Below are 22229 nucleotides of genomic sequence, written 5' to 3' on the forward strand. Positions count from 1 at the left end.
AAATAGGGTCGGTAGGTCGGGATTTCTTTTTTTTTTTCCCAAAAAAACATATTTTTACGTTATTTTGCCAAAAAAACAAAAGATTTTTTTTTTCCCAAATGCCAAAAAAAAAGTCTGGGGTTGCGCGAAAAAAATAGGGTCGGTCGGGTTACCGTAAACAGACTATTTTTTTTTTTTTGCCTTAAAGTTTCCATGACGTTCCTGAGGGGCTTGAGGCAAGGAGACAGTGCGAGTTAGAGTCGTTTCCCCCTGTGGTGAGGAAGAGATTGCTATGATCACAGGGGAGAGAGACAGGACTGGAAAAGGTCTGTGCAACCCGACTTCTTCAAGTTTGAAGAGAGTGAATTACAAGCGGGTGAGGCACTGAGCAAGGGCTATGCGAGATGAGGCTTGGAGCGGAATGACATAGAGTGATGATCATAGAATGTATAAGCGAAAAGAATTAGATTTCCCGACAAAGGATGAGACAGAATTAACCATTGTTTTCACTCTTTTGAAAGGCTTAATTTGATACATGTATTTTGAAAATGTCAGAATCATACTGTTTCTGGGAATAATTCATACACATGTTTAGTCCCGATGTAAAAAGTCAGTTACTAATGTACACAGTCGGTGGCTCCAATATGGAATAAAGCCTTCGAAACTTGAAACTCATAGAAACTCGTGAGTGGCATGATTCTCAGTAAAGCGGATAATCATGACTGGCAACATGGCGTGCCACTCAGTACGGACTAAAATGGACTGAAACGTTGTCAGTGTACTGACAGGTCTGTGATCTCACATAATTATGCCCATTTGACTGTATTTTTTTTCTTTCTGCGCATTAGAGATGATGCACTAGGTATGCGGCTGTCCGAGCGGATCACTTGAATTGCAAATGATTTGCGTCTAATCGGATCAGAGGTCAGAGTGACCGCCAGTATTTTTTGTCAGAGTGGGTCTTTCTTTCTTTATTTGGTGTTTAACGTCGTTTTCAACCACGAAGGTTATATCGCGACGGGTCAGAGTGGGTCTTCATGGTCAGTTCTTCCGTGAAATTAAAACAGAAGGATGGGAGGTGTTGGAGATGGGGGGGGGGGGGGGGAGAGTCACATAATCTAGGAGCGCACAGGAGTGCGGGGAGGGGAGAGGGCAGCGTTACAGAAAGAGTTAAATGATAGCTGAACGTAATCACGTAGCACTGAGTGCTCAGCAACAGCGACTGAAGTGGAGAACGGAACGAGTGGGGAGGCGGGTAGGCTAAGTGGTGGTGGGGGGGTAGTTCGCGAAAGACCAAGTAACAACACTGTCTCGAACACAATGTCAAACGCACACGTGAAAATGAAGATCGACAGACACACACACAAACAAACAGATCGAGACAGACATACAGACACATGGACAAATAGACAGACACAGGTTGACAGACAGGTCAAACAGAAAGACGGACAGGCAGTTACTGATTGTTTAACACCAAAACAATTGTTCGAGGCTACCCCTTCGCGAAACATCATGGACGCACAGACCAAAATGCATTAGAGAGACAAAAAAAAAGAGGGGGAAAAGCCCAATTTCCTTCTTCATCAATCACTGATTTTCACCCAGTCCCAACTGCGCTTTCCAGCCAAGAAGAAGCCAGCTAACATCCCTGCTATTAACACAGAGGACACGAACTCCATAGAAATCTGAGATAAAAATCTCACTTTAAGGAGTCCCCCTTCAGGAGCAAAAAGCTCACCTCGAAAGAGAGAGAGAGAGAGAGAGAGAGAGAGAGAGAGAGAGAGAGAGAGAGAGAGAGAGAGAGAGAGAGAGAGAGAGAGAGAGAGACAAGACAAGACAAGACCTTTATTATCGAGGGTAATAGATAAGCAAGAATATTGCTTTTTTACATCCAGCCCTCGCCCTAATATAGGGTCAACAAGAACAGAAAACAATATAATCAAAGAACTATCAAATCAAACTTAATACATTATAACTGTATATACAGATACAAATTTAAAAATAAATTGTCATACTGCATTTTAAGTACAATTTCCAATGATAAAAAGTGTCAATTTTTAACATAACTTAATTTAGATTTGCATATTATTATAATTTTGTTTAACATGCACATACATTTTAAATGAATTGATGAACCATTCAGCACATGTTTAGTTGCATTATGTGCGACATATAATTTTTTTTGAAGCTGTCTGTGTTTGTTTTATAAAAATAGGCAGTGAGTTCCATAGGACCGCACATGAATAAAGAAGGCTTGATTTGAACAGGTCAATACGTGGAATCGGTGTTATGATTTTTAGTCTGTTATGGTTCAAAATAAAATTATCACGTAATGTCTCCGGTGCATATCCTGACATCACTTTATGCATTATAACACCTTTATTATACATTAATCTTTTTTGAAATGGTAATACTTGCACATTTTTATAATCAGATTCTGAAGGAGTGTGATTTTTTAGCATAATAAGTTTAACTGCTCTTCTGTGAAGACTGGCTAAAGGTTTCAAAATATTAGCACTTGCACAATCCCATACAGTAGATGCATAATCAATATTTGACAAGATGTGATTGTAAAAAAAAATCTTTCGCGAGTGGAGATTCAAGAAGTGTTTTATTTTTGATAACTGATATATTTTTGGGGAAGCAATCTTACAGATGTAATCAATGTGATCATGCCATGATAAATTATTATCAATCTTTACACCAAGGACTTTATGGTGAGACACTTCTTCCAATACTTGATTTTTAATATAAAGAGGTGGAATGCTCGATAATAGATTTTGTCGTTTCTGTCTTGTGGTTATGAGCATACATTTTGTTTTTGTATGGTTAAGAGACATATGGTTTAACTCTGACCAATTCAGGAGTGCATCAATGCTTTCTTGGAGAGTTTTTGATAAATAATTTATGGAATGGTGACTAGAATGAATAGTAGTGTCATCTGCAAACAACTCACAGTTATTACGTATGCAAAGTGGTAAATCTTTGACATAAATGGAGAACAATAATGGGCCTAAAACAGATCCCTGTGGGACCCCATATTTCAAAGTACTTTCATTTGAATATGATGCATTAGTAAATGTAATTTGTTTTCTATTTAAAAGAAAAGATTTACAGAGAGAGAGAGAGAGAGAGAGAGAGAGAGAGAGAGAGAGAGAGAGAGAGAGAGAGAGAGAGAGAGAGAGAGAGAGAGAGAGAGAGAGAGAGAGAGCGTTACAGAGAAACAAACAGAGAGAGAGGATTGACTCAGTAATTTGTCTTGTTCAGTGTTTTTCAAGAATTGTTAAAGAAAGTCTTAAGGATGGCAAAAACTGAATCCAAAGGGATCAAAACTATGGAATGACGTTGTATGGCTGAGACTTTTTAAATGATAATTGCAAACTCCTCTGATGAGAACAGAGGTTTTCCTTTCATAGAGAATTAAAGTTGTCTTGTACAAAACAAAACACAGAAGGGGGAAAAAAGAAACAAATTTGAGACTGTTTGCGTGCACACGCGTGTGAGTGCTTGTATGTCTGTCTGCATGTGTGTCTGTCTGCATATCAGTCATTCTGCGGGCGGGGATGTAGCTCAGTCGGTAGCGCGCTGGATTTGTATCCAGTTGGCCGCTGTCACAGTTCGTCCCCACGTTCGGCAAGAGATTTATTTCTCAGAGTCTTCTTCTTCTTCTTCTTCTTCTGCGTTCGCGGGCTGAAACTCCCACGTACACTCGTGTTTTTTGCACGAGTGGAATTTTACGTGTACGACCGTTTTTTACCCCGCCATTTAGGCAGCCATACGCCGTTTTCGGAGGAAGCATGCTGGGTATTTTTGTGTTTCTATAACCCACCGAACTCTGACATGGATTACAGGATCTTTTTCGTGCGCACTTGGTCTTGTGCTTGCGTGTACACACGGGGGTGTTCGGACACCGAGGAGAGTCTGCACACAAAGTTGGCTCTGAGAAATAAATCTCTCGCCGAACGTGGGGACGAACTCACGCTGACAGCGGCCAACTGGATACAAATCCAGCGCGCTACCGACTGAGCTACATCCCCGCCCATTTCTCAGAGTCAACTTTGTGTGCAGACTCTCCTCGGTGTCCGAACACCCCCGTGTGTACACGCAAGCACAAGACCAAGTGCGCACGAAAAAGATCCTGTAATCCATGTCAGAGTTCGGTGGGTTATAGAAACACGAAAATACCCAGCATGCTTCCTCCGAAAACGGCGTATGGCTGCCTAAATGGCGGGGTAAAAAACGGTCATACACGTAACATTCCACTCGTGCAAAAAACACGAGTGTACGTGGGAGTTTCAGCCCACGAACGAAGAAGAAGAAGAAGAAGAAAAAAGTCATTCTGCCTGTATGGCTATGATTCAGCATCTTTCCGTCTTGACGTTTAGATGCAAATTAATTAATTTAACCAATCCTTCACTCTATAGCCATTCGCATTGAGCCGTTAGTCAATTACGCAACCACAATGTTTCACTGATTCGTTCATTTAACATGTACAGTTACTTTTCCTTTGCCCATGCAACAAGAACACGTTGCCCTTTTGACCTCCAGACTCAAGGGAGTTCTTTCCCCATGTCTTGGTGAAATTTGCCATAATTTAATATAGAATCGTCCAGGCATGTTTATGGGATCTTACCTGACCGTTAAGACATTGCCCCCTTTCTTCTCTGCCTCCTGCCAACTCCACTACAGTAGACTCTGGTAATGTCCTACCGTCTGTAGTGTTACTACCAGAAAAAACTTTGCTGCCACAACACTCCCTGCAGCTGAACAAAGTCATTCCGAAATGAAGAGCAGACGCATCCATTCCAGGTGTCTTCTTGTTTGGTTATGTTTGACAGTTGTTTCCCATGCTTTGGTATTATTTCTTTGTTTAGAGCATAGGAATGTTTCTCTTTAAACTGCTATGTACTGAATTTGTTTTAATATAGTAGTACTCTTATCAGGATCACTCAATCGCACCTGTTTTCCACAGCTTAACAAAGACGTCGAGAATACAACAGCAGGCATACCCAATTCAGGTTTATTCAGGTCTATTCAGGTGTTTTTCCAAGTTGTTTGCTGTAATTTCTTTGTCAGTTAAAAACATTGGAATTTGCCTCCATGCTACTAGTAGCTTGTTTGTAACATAGGAATTTGCCTTCAAAACTAAAATTAAAAAAACTCGAAGAAGAAAAATACTGCAGGCATGCAATCTACTTTATTGGAGGCCCGATCCCCTACACCCCTATTCTGAATGACCTTCAACTGTCCCACCCAGCGGCCCCCCTGCTACCCTTTGCAATATCTGGGGCGTTCTGTGTAATCAGCGGCAGTAATTAACTCTCCTGCAATTACGTTCCACTGCTACCGGGACAGGCCCGTCTCTTTATTCGTCGTTGTCTGGTGAACAAATCCGGAGCCAAAAGGGGGTATCAGAAGAAGGCTCCTTCGTAAGAGATGCCCTTTTTTGCTGCGGACAATGCCAGACAGAGCAGAAGAAGAGAAAGAGAGGAAGTCTCCAGACTCGCGACGTCCCATCATGCATTGCGACCCTGCGCATGCGCAGAAACTGCGGGAGATAGGTTGGAACCAAGCTGCGCATGCCCCACGATAATCATCCCAACTGAAGTCTGTTTTTTACGACAGAAGGAAAAATGATAGAAAAATGACAGCTGCCCGACAGAGAAAACAAGAATGAACACATCACCATGCCATTCACCTCACCCAAACTCCCCTACCTCCTCCACTCCAGGCACTGAAATTCATTATGTAAAGTAGATCTGCAGTAGCCCGGTAGGGTTACACAAAGAAGTCCAAAATCTGTTTTGTGACTTGATTAACTCTGAGCTGTTATAGGTACGCATCAAATATGATTTGTTTAACCAGAGCCGAGCAATCCTCAAAATATTTATTGGTCACTATATATGGTCGTCTGGTTCGGTATGCTTCATTAAAAGAAGTGTATCTGCAGTATCTGTTGTTCTTAGATTAACTTTGTGTGGTGAAGTACGAATATTTTTTAAGCAACTGCCAAGCAATGCTGACAAGATCAATTGGTCACAATTCACGCCATGGTTCGTCATCAAAAATCGTAAATAGTAGCCAGCGTTGCTACTCAAAGAACTACTTAATCTGACCAACACTGTGCCCGTGAGGTGCGAATCAAATATGATTGGGTTTATTTAGCGAACGCCAAGCCGTCTTGACAATATTAGTTTGTCACTATTCACCGTATTGTTCATTATGAAAAGTATGTCTGAATTACTCAGCCGGCGATTACACAAAGAACTATCTAATCTGTGTTGTTATTTGATTAATTGCGTGTTGTGAGTTACGCATTCAACATGATTGGTTTTCAGAAAACATCATGCAATCCTCAATGGGAACACTAATGTGTCACTGTTACGACAAGATGACACTGACAAAGCGAATATCGCCAAAACAATTAATCAAACAGTCTAGCTTTTGCTCCGGGGGTTCGCTTTCGATTCTCTGTTGGACACTAAAACAGTATGGAAACATGTGTATGTCATACCTCTGTAGTAACATTGCGTCAAAGACAATTGCTTGTTTTGCAACGGAGACCGCTACATATGATAAACAAATTCTTGTATTTACCGTTATTCCCCTTCTCTCACACCTTTTGTAATTAACTGGTTTTTTCTTTCAATTTTGTGTTTGTTTGTTTGTTTGTTTGTTTGTTTGTTTGTTTGTTTGCTTAACGCCCAGCCGACCAGGAAGGGCCATATCAGGGCGGTGCTGCTTTGACATATAACGTGCGCCACACACAAGACAGAAGTCGCAGCACAGGCTTCATGTCTCACCCAGTCACATTATTCTGACACCGGACCAACCAGTCCTAGCACTAACCCCATAATGCCAGACGCCAGGCGGAGCAGCCACTAGATTGCAAATTTTAAAGTCTTAGGTATGACCCGGCCGGGGTTCGAACCCACGACCTCCCGATCACGTGACGGGGCGGACGCCTTACCACTAGGCCAACCGTGCCGGTTTTCTTTCAATTACATATATATCAAAAGTTAAAACAAAACAATAACAAACAAAACACAAAAACAAACAAACAAAAACAAAAACAATGCATACGTATATGTGGCTTCTGTCTTATAAAAATTGGCAAAGATAAAATAACGTACAACACATTTCTTCAGTATAAAAGTGTATCGTATCCTACCAAACAACATGTCGCCCTTTTTCTCACGTCCTTTCTTCATTCCTTTTTGTCTGCGCAGTTTCGCTCGTTATCCTCTCTCTTAACCATTGAACTAAGTTTAAATAATTAACACCCAAGACGAATCCAGAGGAACAACTTGATGATTTTCACTAATGACGTTAAACCTGAAATGCGTGTGAAGCAATATAGCCATGGGTTGTTGAACGGACACGAACTGGAGAAAAAAAAAGGTCTCTTTTTCCTTATTTCTTTTTCTTTTGACTTGTCTCCTTTTTTCCGATTTAATGATCTCGTGATGTTGTGCTGGAGGGCTTCTGGCAAAAGACGAGGCTGAATTGATCACAGTTTTGTCAAAGAGCGTTTTTGCTGAAAGGTTCAGACTTGAATTTGTTTTTGCTTTTTCTTCTTCTTTTTTTTTTTTCTTTTTTTGGGGGGGGGGGGGGTTGAGTGTTTTTATGTATTTGTTTGTATGTTCTATGTCAGTGAAACGTCTGTATTCCCAGTTTACAATAAAAGTAACAGTAGACCACCATAACAGGCAAACACTTTTCAACAGATAGTTCAAACCATATAGGTCGACGTCTAATTAAGCAGGGATATAATTATATGCAAAAAAAAGAAAATATATCGACATCTCACGAACTAATCCCTGAAAGTGACGTCACATACTGAAAAAAGAGTGAACATAATTATTGAAATTCATTCAGTGTGACATGCATCCGTATAACAGAGGGCCATATCGAGAAATTAACAATACATTTTCTGACAGAGCCCATAAAACACTCAATATTTTACTCAATAAATACCCTGCTATTGACAGAAATTCCAAATACACTAATGACGTTTTTTCAATCAAATTGCTGTGATATGATGCAAATGAGAAAAACATCATTTCACGGTAACATCCAACATGGATTACTTTAAAGTAATTTACCTCTCATTATTGCAGCCACTCTTACCTTACCTTCATCGGCTTTTGCCGTTCGAATGCAAGAATCATAACCAACCTTCCGCTGCTTGTTCTGGCAGAATTCATGAATATAAGCTTGATTGGGTTGAAGGATTCCAGTGGGGCACGATCGACAATCATGGCTGAAATAGCAAGTGCTGTAAGTGCAGGCGGTATCATTACGTGCTTTATTTGGTCCCACTCTCCTCACAAAAGATAGGGGTCCCTCCCAGATGAAAAACTGGCCAGGAAATCAATGCCCGCGTTATTCATTATTGCTTCTGCATGAGCTGCTCATTTGGTGCTTTTGGATACTAGCACGTAAAACATATCTCCCCTCACTCTCTGTTTTTGGGTGCTCTCTCTCTCTCTCTTTCTCTCTCTCTCTCTCTTTCTCTCTCTCTCTCTCTCTCTCTCTCATTTCACACTCTCTCTCTCTCTTTCTCTCTCTCTCTCCCATCTCTCTTTCTCTTTCTCTCTCTCCCATCTCTCTCTCTCTCTGTCTCTCTCTCTCTCTGTCTCTCTCTCTCTCTCTCTCTCTCTCTCTCTCTCTCTCTCTCTCTCTCTCTCTCTCTCTCTCTCTCTACGCTCTCGTGTCAATTACTAACTCTGGGTTCCATTGTGCAAATCTTATATTGATTTTGAACTTTCAGACATTCGTCACAACAAAATAAAAGGAAACAATTCAGAAGAACTAATATGCCATAACGCCCGCTTTTACTTTAAAAAGCTCAAAGCTGTCAAATGTGTCTTAAATCTGTTTTAAAACATGCTTTATTGTTCATTAACGACATCAGATCTGAGAGTACTCTTTGTAATTTAATCCTTTTGTAATCTCGATTTAAAAACACATCTTGCAATAACACAGCGCAAAACAAAATAAAGCAAAATCATGTGTCCTCTCTCTCTCTCTCTCTCTCTCTCTCTCTCTCTCTCTCTCTCTCTCTCTCTCTCTCTCTCTCTCTCTCTCTCTCTCTCTCTCTCTCTCTCTCTCTCTCTCTCTCTCTCTCTCTCTCTCTCTCTTCTTCCAAGCTCAAAAATCTTTTGAAATGTTAACACAGAAGTGAAAATTGTTCATTAAAACCTGGATAACGGAACAGCCCTTAGCGCCGTGAGAAGCAGACAGAAGGGACAGGAATAAAGGAATCCACCCAGAAACGTGCCTGCTTCGCTCTGATGCCGGTTTGTCATTTTTACAAACCCGGTCTCCGATGGTGGCCAGGAAAGACAACTCGCGCTAGAGCAAACACAGTAATGGCGTCGTTTGGGACCTGATTGCAAAAGCCATAATTCTTCCTCACGACCAAGCAGGGCAACACTCTTGCAGTCTGTGTTTCCATCTTTTCAGAGAGTTTTTCTCAATAGTTTTGTGGACTAAGAAGAAGACTGAAAAACGTGTATTCCCTTTCTCCGGTCAGTGCTGCCGTGTCCCATTTTGGTCGGTTTACCGTGTCCAATTGTGGTCGGTTACATGTGGAACGAGGACTGACTCGGATGCCAGGCTTACTCCACTCAAATTTAAAACTAACTCGACAATTTAGCCAGTATATCAGAGTTGCCGAACACAATTGTTTCACATAAATGTAAAACATGATCACCACTGCATGAGAAAGGGAGGAAGTACAGATGTCTGCATGAACTTGATACACATAGCGCAGGTCAGTTCTAACGATGGCAAACTCGTGCGCACAAACACGCAGACAAGCTTGACGCATTCACACTGATTTCAGAGGGGAACAAATCTGCATTGTGAAATTGGGATTTCTCACTTTAAGTTCATCAGAAAGGTCAGACTACTTTCGACAGAGCAGGCCGATCGGTCTCTCACTGCTTTACACAGTCCCTCCAAACATGTTGGTCCCTCTGCCAAAGCCGACTCTCTCTTGCTAAGCTTTTGAGCTGGCCCCTTAGTTGATTTGGGCGACGGGAAACCCCGTCCTTCCATTGTCTCTGTCCGATCCGGCGTGATTCTTCGCTATCTCTCTAACGATAATCTGACGATAAAGTAGGAGCATTAACTGCGCATCATGGTACCATCAATACGGTTTATGTGTCCGGCAAAATTATCCCGTGATAGTAATGGAATAGTAACTGCGAAATTAAAACCCGACTCGCCCAGGCAGCTTGCACTGTGAAATCACTAGTCGAGACTAACCCGGATAAACTAAAGCGCGGGATTCTGCTATGCGAATGGATATTATTGCAAGTGTTTTATGTGACATGGGACAGGTATACCGGTGCCGTTTGTTTCGTGCAGGCTACATTGGCAAAGAAAACACAGTAGACCTGGTATACCTTTTTCTCTGGCCAGATCTCACAGTTTGGTTTTGCTAGGCTCCACTGATGTGTGTAGACGTGGTAAAAAATTAAAAAAATTAAAAAGCCCGAGGTTTTGTGTAAAGAAGTAAATCAGGTTACACGGGAAAAACCACAGTACTTCAACACTAAAAAGCACAGACACAATTGTACATTAAAATACAAAGGAAGAAAATAATATTAAAAGTGAAAATAATATATAAAGAAGAAATTTTATTTTTTATCTAATAAGATGGGCTTATGCATGGAGAATACATTACGGGGCCTTTGTACTTTTAAGTGTCAGTGACAGCACTCGCTTCCTTTTTATATTTAGTCAAGTTTTGACTAAATATTTTAACATCGAGGGGGAATCGAAACGAGGGTCGTGGTGTATGTGCGTGTGTGCGTGCGTGTGTGCGTGTGTGTGTATGTGTGTGTGTGTGTAGAGCGATTCAGACTAAACTACTGGACCGATCTTTATGAAATTTGACATGAGAGTTCCTGGGTATGAAATCCCCGAAAGTTTTTTTCATTTTTTTGATAAATGTCTTTGATGACGTCATATCCGGCTTTTCGTGAAAGTTGAGGCGGCACTGTCACGCCCTCATTTTTCAACCAAATTGGTTGAAATTTTGGTCAAGTAATCTTCGACGAAGCCCGGACTTCGGTATTGCATTTCAGCTTGGTGGCTTAAAAATTAATTAATGACTTTGGTCATTAAAAATCTGAAAACTGTAAATAAAAATAAAAATTTATAAAACGATCCAAATTTACGTTTATCTTATTCTCCATCATTTGCTGATTCCAAAAACATATAAATATGTTATATTCGGATTAAAAACAAGCTCTGAAAATTAAATATATAAAAATTATTATCAAAATTAAATTTTCGAAATCAATTTAAAAACACTTTCATCTTATTCCTTGTCGGTTCCTGATTCCAAAAATATATAGATATGATATGTTTGGATTAAAAACACGCTCAGAAAGTTAAAACGAAGAGAGGTACAGAAAAGCGTGCTATCCTTCTCAGCGCAACGAATACCCCGCTCTTCTTGTCAATTCCACGGGCACTGCCTTTGCCACGGGCGGTGGAGTGACGATGCTACGAGTATACGGTCTTGCTGCGTTGCGTTGCGTTCAGTTTCATTCTGTGAGTTCGACAGCTACTTGACTAAATATTGTATTTTCGCCTTACGCGACTTGTTCTTCTTGGCAAGAATCGAAAAACGTTCCAAAATTCAGAATCGAAAAACGAAAATTGTAGGTAATAAAATAACGTTCCAATTACCTACCATTCTTGGTTTTTATACCTTCTTTGTTACCTTAGCCTATGTCTTCCGAAGGTCAGTCAGTTACAATCAGACCGACGCACCTTCTTCAAAACCAAGAACAGGTACTGAATGGAAATAGCTTTGCCAGTTTCTTCTGGAACCCCCAGAGTGTTCAACAATCATAATAGACTCTTCGTCTTGCCCCCGGGTCCGTTCTCATGGACAGTTTACTGTACGGATTGCAGGCAGGCAGCTCTTCATATCCCGGCAGCGGGGAATTCTTGAAGTGCAATTATACGAAACAGCGAAAATAACTTTCTAACTAATTTATCCGCGTTGGTGCAAAAACGCTGGACTACACTAATAACTTTTATCACAAACTGAAACTAAGAATAAGAAGACACGGTTGTGTTTGCCGGGGCCTGAGGGGCGGGGGGTGAAAGTCAGAGTGTGTGCGTGGAAGCACATGGTAGTCTGTCTGTCTATCTGTCTTTGCCGCTTCCAGTGCATGGTTGTTTGAACTGTGTAACTATGTTGATCCTCCAAAGCAGTCATATATTTCAGAATATTAACCTAGAATTTGTTCTGGTCGCCATCGGTAGTACCCTTAGTAGTGTATCACAAATAATACAAAAGAACATAAGCCTGCCAAAACTCGTGACAAACTGAGATGCTTTTCAACCCAAATATTATAATTGCCACAACAGTTTACTGTAAGTTTAATAGTCTCGGTTGAATAGAAAAAGATTTTCGCGATAGCGTTCTATTCGACTAGCAGAGATGGCAAAGTGAAAGTTTTAAAGACGGTTCTGGTATTCTTTTTTCTTTTTTTTCTATGGGCGACCTCGGAGTAGCAATTCTGTGTGGATTTTTTTAATGTACATGTCCGGGGTTCGCTGTAATAGTCTCACGAAAGGATTTAGCAAAAAAGTATGTTCTTCATATTTGCTTTGGTGAACATCGACTCTTCAAAACTGTGTCGTTGCAAAGAGAGGTAAAAAAAAAAAAGAGATAGTTTTACGACCCTGAAAGAATTTGTTCTTTAGTAGATGTGTAGTCGAGCCAGTTTGAATCAATCAGCTAGCCAGTCTCATGGGGTTTTTGACCCTAAAAATGAAACACGCACACACATTTGAAACGTACATCTTTTGCCGATTTGTCGTAGAAGACAATTTTTTAGAGCTAAGTTAGACATCCGTAAGCGACAATGCTTTCCATCAACTATAATTGAGTTTTGAATGTACATAATTGCTAAATATTTCTGCAGGAGAAGTTTAAGGCTACACTTTTTCTTAACACATGTCCTCACATCCACAACAGAAGAGTCAACTAAATAACAATCAACAAGTTGTTTGTTTGTTCGTTCATGGGCTGAAACTCCCACGGCTTTTACGTGTATGACCGTTTTTACCCCGCCATTTAGGCAGCCATACGCCGCTTTCGGAGGAAGCATGCTGGGTATTTTCGTGTTTCTATAACCCACCGAACTCTGACATGGATTACAGGATCTTTTTCGTGCGCACTTGGTCTTGTGCTTGCGTGTACACACGGGGGTGTTCGGACACCGAGGAGAGTCTGCACACAAAGTTGACTGAGAAATAAATCTCTCGCCGAACGTGGGGACGAACTCACGCTGACAGCGGCCAACTGGATACAAATCCAGCGCGCTACCGACTGAGCTACATCCCCGCTCAATCAACAAGTAAAACGCATAAAGGGATGAGAGCCGAGAAGGGAGGGAGAGGAAAAGAAATGCGCGATGATTTCTATCATTCTGATCCTCGAACTTCAATCAAAGTACGCGTCGAACCAAGAGCTCTACCGATTCCTTGTTTATCCAGAATTCCCATGACAAGAGTGGACCCTTCAACCCAAACATGAATGTCGCACTAGCAGACCTGTTTACCCTTACTATTTTGGAGTCATGTATTACTATTTTTTAGGCTTTTTTTTTTTGGGGGGGGGGGGGGGGGGGGGGAACATACTCCATTTGAGTCCAGACTACGATTTTCAAATGTGCTTCAAATTAGGTTTGTGTTGCTAATGAAATGTTGGCGTTTGTAACCACTGGGTTACTACTTTGGTCATCAGATGACTATTTTTTTACTTGACCATTACTCTTGTCAAGTGTTAGGGGTAAACAGGTCTGCCCACTAGACTTGACTTTACTATCGTGTCGCCCGTTGTTTGTCTTCGTGTATATTGGCTCCTCAATGAATGGGAGACCGACAGTTTTGCCTGGTTTGTGACCTCGTTACTCCGTGTGTGGTCAGCATTAATGTTGTACTGACTGACCACACCTGATTTGTGTAATACTGGACAAGGTCAGTGGTAGCTTGGGGGGTTAGAGATAGAGAGAGAGAGGGGGTAGAGAGAGACTGATAGAGAGACAGACAGACAGCCAGACAGGCAGACAGACAGAATCAGAAGAGAGAGAGAGAGAGAGAGAGAGAGAGGGGGGGGGGGAGAGAGAGGAGAGAGAGAGAGAGAGAGAGAGAGAGAGAGAGAGAGAGAGAGAGAGGGAGACGGAGGGAGAGAGAGAGGAGAGAGAGAGAGAGAGAGAGAGAGAGAGAGCAAGACTGAAAGAGAGTGAGAGAGAGGGGGAGGGGCTGGGAGAAAGAGAGAATGGCGTAATTAAAACGTTTGATTAATGAGGGGAAAAATTAAATCCCCGAACTACAGAAAAGCACTCAACAGAATCGATATTTTTAACATATTACAGAAATATGCTGAAGGTCAAATTGTGGTCGATAATCGTTTCAAAGTCGCTTGGAAAAAAAACTTTTCTTCTGCTGTCAAAACACATTGTGAAGTTTCCCCTTCGCCCTCCCTGAGTCACCATCCCCTTAAATGCCCACCCATCCACACACACACACACACACACACACACGCACGTATCCAGAAATTTAGGGAGATTGGTGGCATTTATTACAATCAGAAGCACAATTTGTTTTAGTAATGGGCACACTTAGACTTTTTCTAGTTGAACATCCACCAACTATAAAAGTCAACGGACACGTTACTTTCATTTTTTTACATGTAAAAAAACCCACCCGGTTCTCGTTTTCAAAACTATTTCAAGCATCAGCACGCCTAAAATTACAATATATCACTAATTTAACAACAATGACATAAAAAAAAAGTTGCAAGCGCCTGTGTTGCGGTATTTTTGGGACATTTCTCTGCTTCCCTGCGGGCATTTGTACATCAAGGGGAGCAAACACAGCATCCCGGGACAAGGAAAAACCCAAGGTTCTTGGCCCATTTGTGTCGGTAGAAAGAGTTATCGCTGACAAATACTCGGTCAGGTGGGATCGATAAAGAATTGCACAACCCACTTTGGAGTGGAACAACCCACCAGCTGGCGCACAGATTGTTTTCTCAATGATTTGACGATGTGATCTACAAGTGAAATCTGTCTCGTATTATTTCAGTATGCAAGCTTTGTTATAGTATTGTTTATTAACTGTTTGATCGTGTAATTTATAAGTGAAATCTGTCCCGTATGTTTCATTAATCAGTTCTGATGATAATATTGTCAATTAGCGTTTGATAGGGCACCGACAGGTGTGTTTTTTTAGGTCGATTCGACGGTGTAATGTATGGGTGGCATCTGTCCCGTTTGTTACATTACGCCGCAACACACACACACACACACACACACACACACACACACACACACACACACACACACACACACACACACACACACACACACACACACACACATACACACACACACACACACACACACACACACACAACACACACACGTGCAGCCTGGTCATACATGCACTAAACGACCTCAAGAAGAAAATTAATGCACTAGAAAGCTATTTGCGCTGAGTGTGTTTAACGAGGGCTCAATAATTCAAATCAGTGTGGCACATCGCACCAGCATCCAGCAAATCATTACGGGCGGCAGAAATGTCCTCGTGATGTCGGCTAAACAAGAAAACAACATCGTCGTTCAATAGCTGATTTTTCTGAACAGAGGTCACTAGTCTTGAAGATTCAAATGTAACGTCGGAAGAAATGATGAGAGAAGTGTAATCATTTGCAGCTAATTGGTCTTCTTCCTCTTCTTCTTCTTCTTCTTCCTCTTCTTCTTCTGCGTTCATGCATGGGCCGAAACTCCCACGTACACTCGTACGTTGTTTTTTTTTTGCACGAGTGGGTTTTTACGCGTATGACCGTTTTAACCCCGCCATTTAGGCAGCCATACGCCGCTTTCGGAGGGTAATTGATCAAATAATCAAATAGCCAAATCAAAACAATAATAAGGAAAACAAAATGTTGTTTCCTCGCTCAATAAGCAAAAACAGAACAATAAAAAATAAACAAAAACAAACCTGACCCTCCTGATCGACTTTAAAAAAAAAAGACAAACAAAATGAAACAAGACAAAAAGAAAGAAAACAAACTTACTTTCCTGGCCGAAGCACAGCCACAAAGACCACAATCCATGTCTGATGAGACGGTATCCACAGTAGCTCAGAGGGTAAGGTATCCAGTAATTAGTCATCCGTACGTCGAAGAGACCATCACTGACGCGTATTACGCGTATCCATGACTGACGTATCCACACCACAAACGCGTGTCACTTTCAGACACTTTGCACTCGACTTTTACACAAAACCATGTCAATTTCCTTGCTCGCAGTGCATCAGTTTCATACACAAATCAATCAAACTGAACTGACACTGTCGAAAACTTCAGTAAACCGTGAAAATGGATGTGTTTGATAAAGAAGGGCTGATGAAGATTTGACACATTTAACCAAGTGCAAAAAGAAATTCATGTTTTGAAAGTGTCACACATCCACTGTTTAGTATGTCTAAAACTATCACGTCCACCAGTCTTTGAATTCGAATCCTCGATCATTATAAAAGATATCCTCATGAATTCAAATCCCAAACTCGATCTGTACGTACATGTTTCAAAGTACAAGTTCCACACAAGAAGGAACATTTATTCACAACACGAACTGAAGAAAATGAAACAAAAGACGTTGACATATGTGACGGTCTGCTTGTTCCCAATTTTGACGGACTGTGTGATGATATCTTCTGCTATGGTCTGTTGAGACAGTGATATCAAAATCGAGACCGGAGGTCGAGATTTTGATATCACTGTCGAAACAGACCAATAGCAGAAGATATCGTCACACAGTCAGTCAATGTTAGATATATTGCTAATTCTCTGGACATTTTGTATTACTGTAAAGAAATTACAAAAGTATTTGTCTCAGTTTTGGCTGCTCCATATCCCTCCCTCTGATTATTATTTCTTTTTGTTCGCTCTGTTCTTGTACTTTTCAGTATTGTAAAATGTCTTTCCTTCCAAAAATTCTTTATTCACTTGCTCAACTAAATTCTGGGATAATTACATTTTCATATATATTTGTTTGTTTTTAAGTTTAGGTGTTTTTGTTTTTGAAGTGGGGAAGCAATAAAGAGGTCGTCGATATCAAAACTGATATCGACGGAAATGTCGTCGATATCACTTTTGCACTGAGCTCAGTTTTGCCCAATTGACCAATGGAAATCCACGTAACATATGAAATAGCAATATTTAAAGTTATTCCCTGCACGGACATTAAGATACCAGGATCAAGCATGGTGAATTACTGATATGTACTAACAAAAATCCCAGTGCTAATTAATTAATGAGCCTGCGTTATCTGTACCAGAACAAGGGGGAAATGAACTTACAATGTGTACAAGAATGCGACTCTTTGGAAACAGACTTTCCAATGTGCACTGTTTGTGAACTTATCGTGTTCTCCGTACCAGATCAACGAACCAACAAACTCACAAAGTGTATCGGATCATGGAATGTGGCACTGGTACAAACAGATACATTCAAATGTAAAGTGGCATTTCGCATGTGCCTCGAAACAAACTACCAGCAAATAGCTTGTGATATATGCACCTTATAACAACGCACCTGTTAACATGCAATGTGTACAAGAATATTGCACTGATGCTTACACGTACGGTGCAAATTTGTAATTGATTTTTGTTTACGTGTACGAGAACAAAATACCAAAGCCGCTCATAAGCATGAGACGTCTGTACACGAACAGCACGCCTGTCAACTCACGAAGTTTCTAAGAATACAAAACCGATGCGTTTACATACGGTATTATGGCCCGCAAACTTGGACACTGATGCGCAAAATACCGGTACTAATAATGGACCAGCGTGATCTGTACCAGACAACCTCACCAACGAAGTTGCAACGTACATTACAATACGACCCTGATTCGTATGTATAGATACGGCACAAATTGTGAACGATACGCCGGTTCGTCTGACACTGTTACATGGAGAGCCTGGCGTCGCCGACGGTTTCATCAGAGAGATGCTATCAGGTTCCAATTACGTGAAGCAAAACCAGCACTGCTGTTGTTGCCGCGTCATTGAAGTTCTTTTGATGTTTTGGCGCTACGGCCGGCCAGACCGAGTAAAATGTCAATCAAGGTCCACGTAACATTGACTTGCTTGCACCCAGAACGGCACACCTGCTGTCTTCTTTTCTAATTTCCCGAATCAGTTTCGTTTTCTTTGTTCTCTCTTACCTATTAAGATGTTTTTGCTGTTGTTGTTATTTCTTTCCTCTTTTGTTTGTGACAAATGATGATTTATTCAGCAGTTTACTTTAAACTATCGACACTGCATAATAATGTACTTCAACCAGCCGAGCACACTATCCATAGATTTTACATCCGAGTCATTTTTCCGTGGACTCAAGACTCATTAGAACCAAGAAGACTCATTAGCAACATGCAGTCTATAGGATCTACGGCATCGGCTTCGAGACTGTGGTCAGACCACAGAGATAAAGACTTATCTCTGTAGATCAGACCGAAAAAAAATTCTTGACTGCTGTACTACACCTGAGAATCATCTTTCACACATTGCATGTAGGCCTATTTAATTCGGCCTCGGTCACATGCGGTCAGCGACCCAGCTCAGTTGCCAGGAGTGATTTACAAAAAGCGTATTGTCAGTGAGTTAGCCGTTCTCATAACCATCAAAGCTGACCTTATCACCTGTATTTTTCTTGTCCCTCGATCACGTCTTCACAACAGCCAACCAAACTTTGGGTTTCCGGGTAAAATAAACACATCAGGCAAACACAAGCACATCAAAGAGAAACTGACTGTGGTACCCAGAGTATCTTTGACTCTACTCCCGAGCATAAGGCATGAAAAACTGTTCCTCGGCCAAATCCGGGAAACACAAGAAAGCGAGGTCAGAAGATATCACGGTGTCGAGGCACCCGGGCCAAAGCCAGAAGACCAAAGGCTTGACAAAAAACAAATTTTACAGCAGTGTCCCTCGTTACGTATCATGTCGTATCGCGTATCCACTGAGTTATATATACACACAGCCTCGGGATTGGTCGGGCACGCGTTAGGAGTGTACGATTTCACACCAGCGGCTAGAGAAAATATGCCAACGGTGTGATCCCTTTAATTTGCTCTCTCCGATTCCTGAAGTTATCTCCGTGCTTGATGCGAAATATACAGCAGACTGTCCAAGGCCGCGTTGTTGAGACATGCTTTTTACGCAACGTTAAATGCTGCTCTACAAACAAAAACAGTCTGCCAGACTGATGCATCAGTCAAATTGCCAAGAATAACGACCTGTATGTAAACAACTCTATTCCCATCACGAGCCTGTTGCAAAAATGGACTTCATTTATTTATGTTTCATCTCCTAGCACCCCTCCCCCCCTCCCCTCCCCTCCCCCCTCCCCCCCCCCCCCCCCCCCCCCCATCACGGTTTGCGCCCCGTCCCAACCCTGCAACCGTCTCCCTTTTCCTTCCCCTATACGGCAACCAGCAGAACGTTACCTTCTTAGCACCCACTTACGAAATGTTCAGGCATAGCACAAAATCAAAGTTTACAACACACATTCTCCACATCTTAAGAATGGTATTGATTTTCAGAAGTTTCTGCATTTAGGAAAAATGGGGATTCAATTGGCAAAGAAAAATAAATAAAATCTAAGATTGTCAGCCATAAAGTCTCATCTCGCTGCATGCACGTTTGCATTCGAGATACTTTAGTTTGGTGAGCATCTCAGCCTTTTCAAAACAAATCAATACAGATCAGGAAGTGCCCTACTTCGCAGTTGCAGACAACAACAACAAGTCGCGTAAGGCGAAAATACAATATTTAGTCAAGTAGCTGCCATTTTTCAGCAAGACCGTATACTCGTAGCATCGTCAGTCCACCGCTCATGGCAAAGGCAGTGAAATTGACAAGAAGAGCGGGGTAGTAGTTGCGCTAAGAAGGATAGCACGCTTTTCTGTACCTCTCTTTGTTTTAACTTTCTGAGCGTGTTTTTAATCCAACCATATCATATCTATATGTTTTTGGAATCAGGAACCGACAAGGAATAAGATGAAAGTGTTTTTAAATTGATTTGGACAATTTAATTTTGATAATAATTTTTATATATTTAATTTTCAGAGATTGTTTTTAATCCGAATATAACATATTTATATGTTTTTGGAATCAGCAAATGATGGAGAATAAGATAAACGTAAATTTGGATCGTTTTATAAATTTTTATCTTTTTTTACAATTTTCCGATTTTTAATGACCAAAGTCATTAATTAATTTTTAAGCCACCAAGCTGAAATGCAATACCGAACCCCGGGCTTCGTCGAAGATTACTTGACCAAAATTTGAACCAATTTGGTTGAAAAATGAGGGCGTGACAGTGCCGCCTCAACTTTCACGAAAAGCCGGATATGACGTCATCAAAGACATTTATCAAAAAAATGAAAAAAACGTTCGGGGATTTCATACCCAGGAACTCTCATGTCAAATTTCATAAAGATCGGTCCAGTAGTTTAGTCTGAATCGCTCTACACACACACACACACACACACACACGCACGCACGCACACAAATACGCACATACACCACGACCCTCGTTTCGATTCCCCCTCGATGTTAAAATATTTAGTCAAAACTTGACTAAATATAAAAAGGATTTGGAGTGATGTTGTGAAAAGATATCCATCTATAGGTGTTCAGCTAATGCGCGAAGAAAAAATGCGATGCATATGATAAAAAGAATGATGGTGTCTTCTTCTTCTTCTGCGTTCGTGGGCTGAAACTCCCACGTACACTCGTGTTTTTTGCACGAGTGGAATTTTACGTGTATGACCGTTTTTTACCCCGCCATTTAGGCAGCCACACGCCGTTTTCGGAGGAAGCATGCTGGGTATTTTCGTGTTCCACCGAACTCTGACATGGATTACAGGATCTTTTTCGTGCGCACCTGGTCTTGTGCTTGCGTGTACACACGGGGGGTGTTCGGACACCGAGGAGAGTCTGCACACAAAGTTGACTCTGAGAAATAAATCTCTCGCTGAACGTGGGGACGAACTCACGCTGACAGCGGCCAACTGGATACAAATCCAGCGCGCTACCGACTGAGCTACATCCCCGCCCCGAGTGATGTTGTGAAAAGATATCCATCTATAGGTGTTCAGCTAATGCGCGAGGAAAAAAATGCGATGCATATGATAAAAAAAAATGATGGTGTTATTATTTCCTTGACATAGGCGAAAATAGGTAAGAAAAGAAGATAGACAACTGAGAGGCACAGACTGAAGCTTTGAGAAAACCGACCAGAGGGAAAATGAACTGAAGTAGCCAAAAATACTGTTAACCTCAGAAAAACATGTACTGCCCACACTTAATTGTACTCGCAAAGATGACAAGAGATACCAAATGGGCTAAAATAAGCTTAAAACATAAGTTAAACATACCTATGCACAAGCTTACTGCACAGAGGAAACACGAGATACCACACGCAGACATTGTACCTGGGGTAAAGCCGTATTCCCGGAATAAAATATTAAACTAGAAAAACCACAACACAGTTGACGTTTGAAGAGATAACAGTGACATATATGCAAAGCAGGCATTGACAAATGACCATTAGCAACGCCCTGCCGATCCCCACACTTTTTTTGATGTAACTCTTTAGTTCTTAATTCGGTCAAGAATTCTACACATATGCAGCAATATTTCTTCACACGAACATCAGTATGGTGTGGTGGCAGGTCGAACAACAAGTAAGAGAAATAAAGCAAGCATGCTGTTCACAACTACTAACGACAAGGAGTTTTGAAATAAAGAAACTACTACACAATTTTCAAAGTCACTGACACTACAGTTTATAATCAAGTGGCTTGCAAACAGATGTAAGCTGTCTTTTCTGTTCAGATATTTTTCAAGCAGGTTTTCCGCCGAAAAAGCACTGTAGAAGCACCACCAAAAACTAACGTTTTAACTGGTAAATAGTATTTCAGTTCACATAAAGAAGTTACACGTTCTGACATGAAGAACACATCTATATAGTTGAGTCACAAAAACCTCCAACTCGCCTCCATCAACTGCCTAAATTTTGATCATAGCAAGAAATTCCTTGAAATTTTCCACGATCTTTGAAAGTCAAAACGTCATAGACTACAGTCATCATCGACATACTCTGTCCGGAGAATGCGACTGTGAGCACTGATGAA

At 41.2% G+C, this 22229-nt stretch overlaps 1 protein-coding gene across 3 annotated transcripts in view; it reads right to left on the reverse strand.

Annotated features, from left to right (window-relative positions):
- Positions 1-22229, reverse strand: part of LOC138958726 (tensin-3-like) — a 321810-nt gene that overhangs the window by 279863 nt on the left and 19718 nt on the right. The window contains exon 1 of one of the 3 annotated variants that reach the window (XM_070329992.1): positions 16100-16153. The exons of the other annotated variants lie outside the window; for them this stretch is intronic. Coding sequence (XP_070186093.1) covers positions 16100-16138 — 39 coding nt within the window. The 5' untranslated portion in view covers positions 16139-16153. Of the gene's footprint in view, positions 1-16099; positions 16154-22229 lie in introns of those variants that run through there. 3 annotated transcript variants of the gene reach the window in all.

This window comes from Littorina saxatilis, linkage group LG2 (genome assembly GCF_037325665.1).
Source record: "Littorina saxatilis isolate snail1 linkage group LG2, US_GU_Lsax_2.0, whole genome shotgun sequence".
NCBI lineage: Eukaryota > Metazoa > Mollusca > Gastropoda > Littorinimorpha > Littorinidae > Littorina > Littorina saxatilis.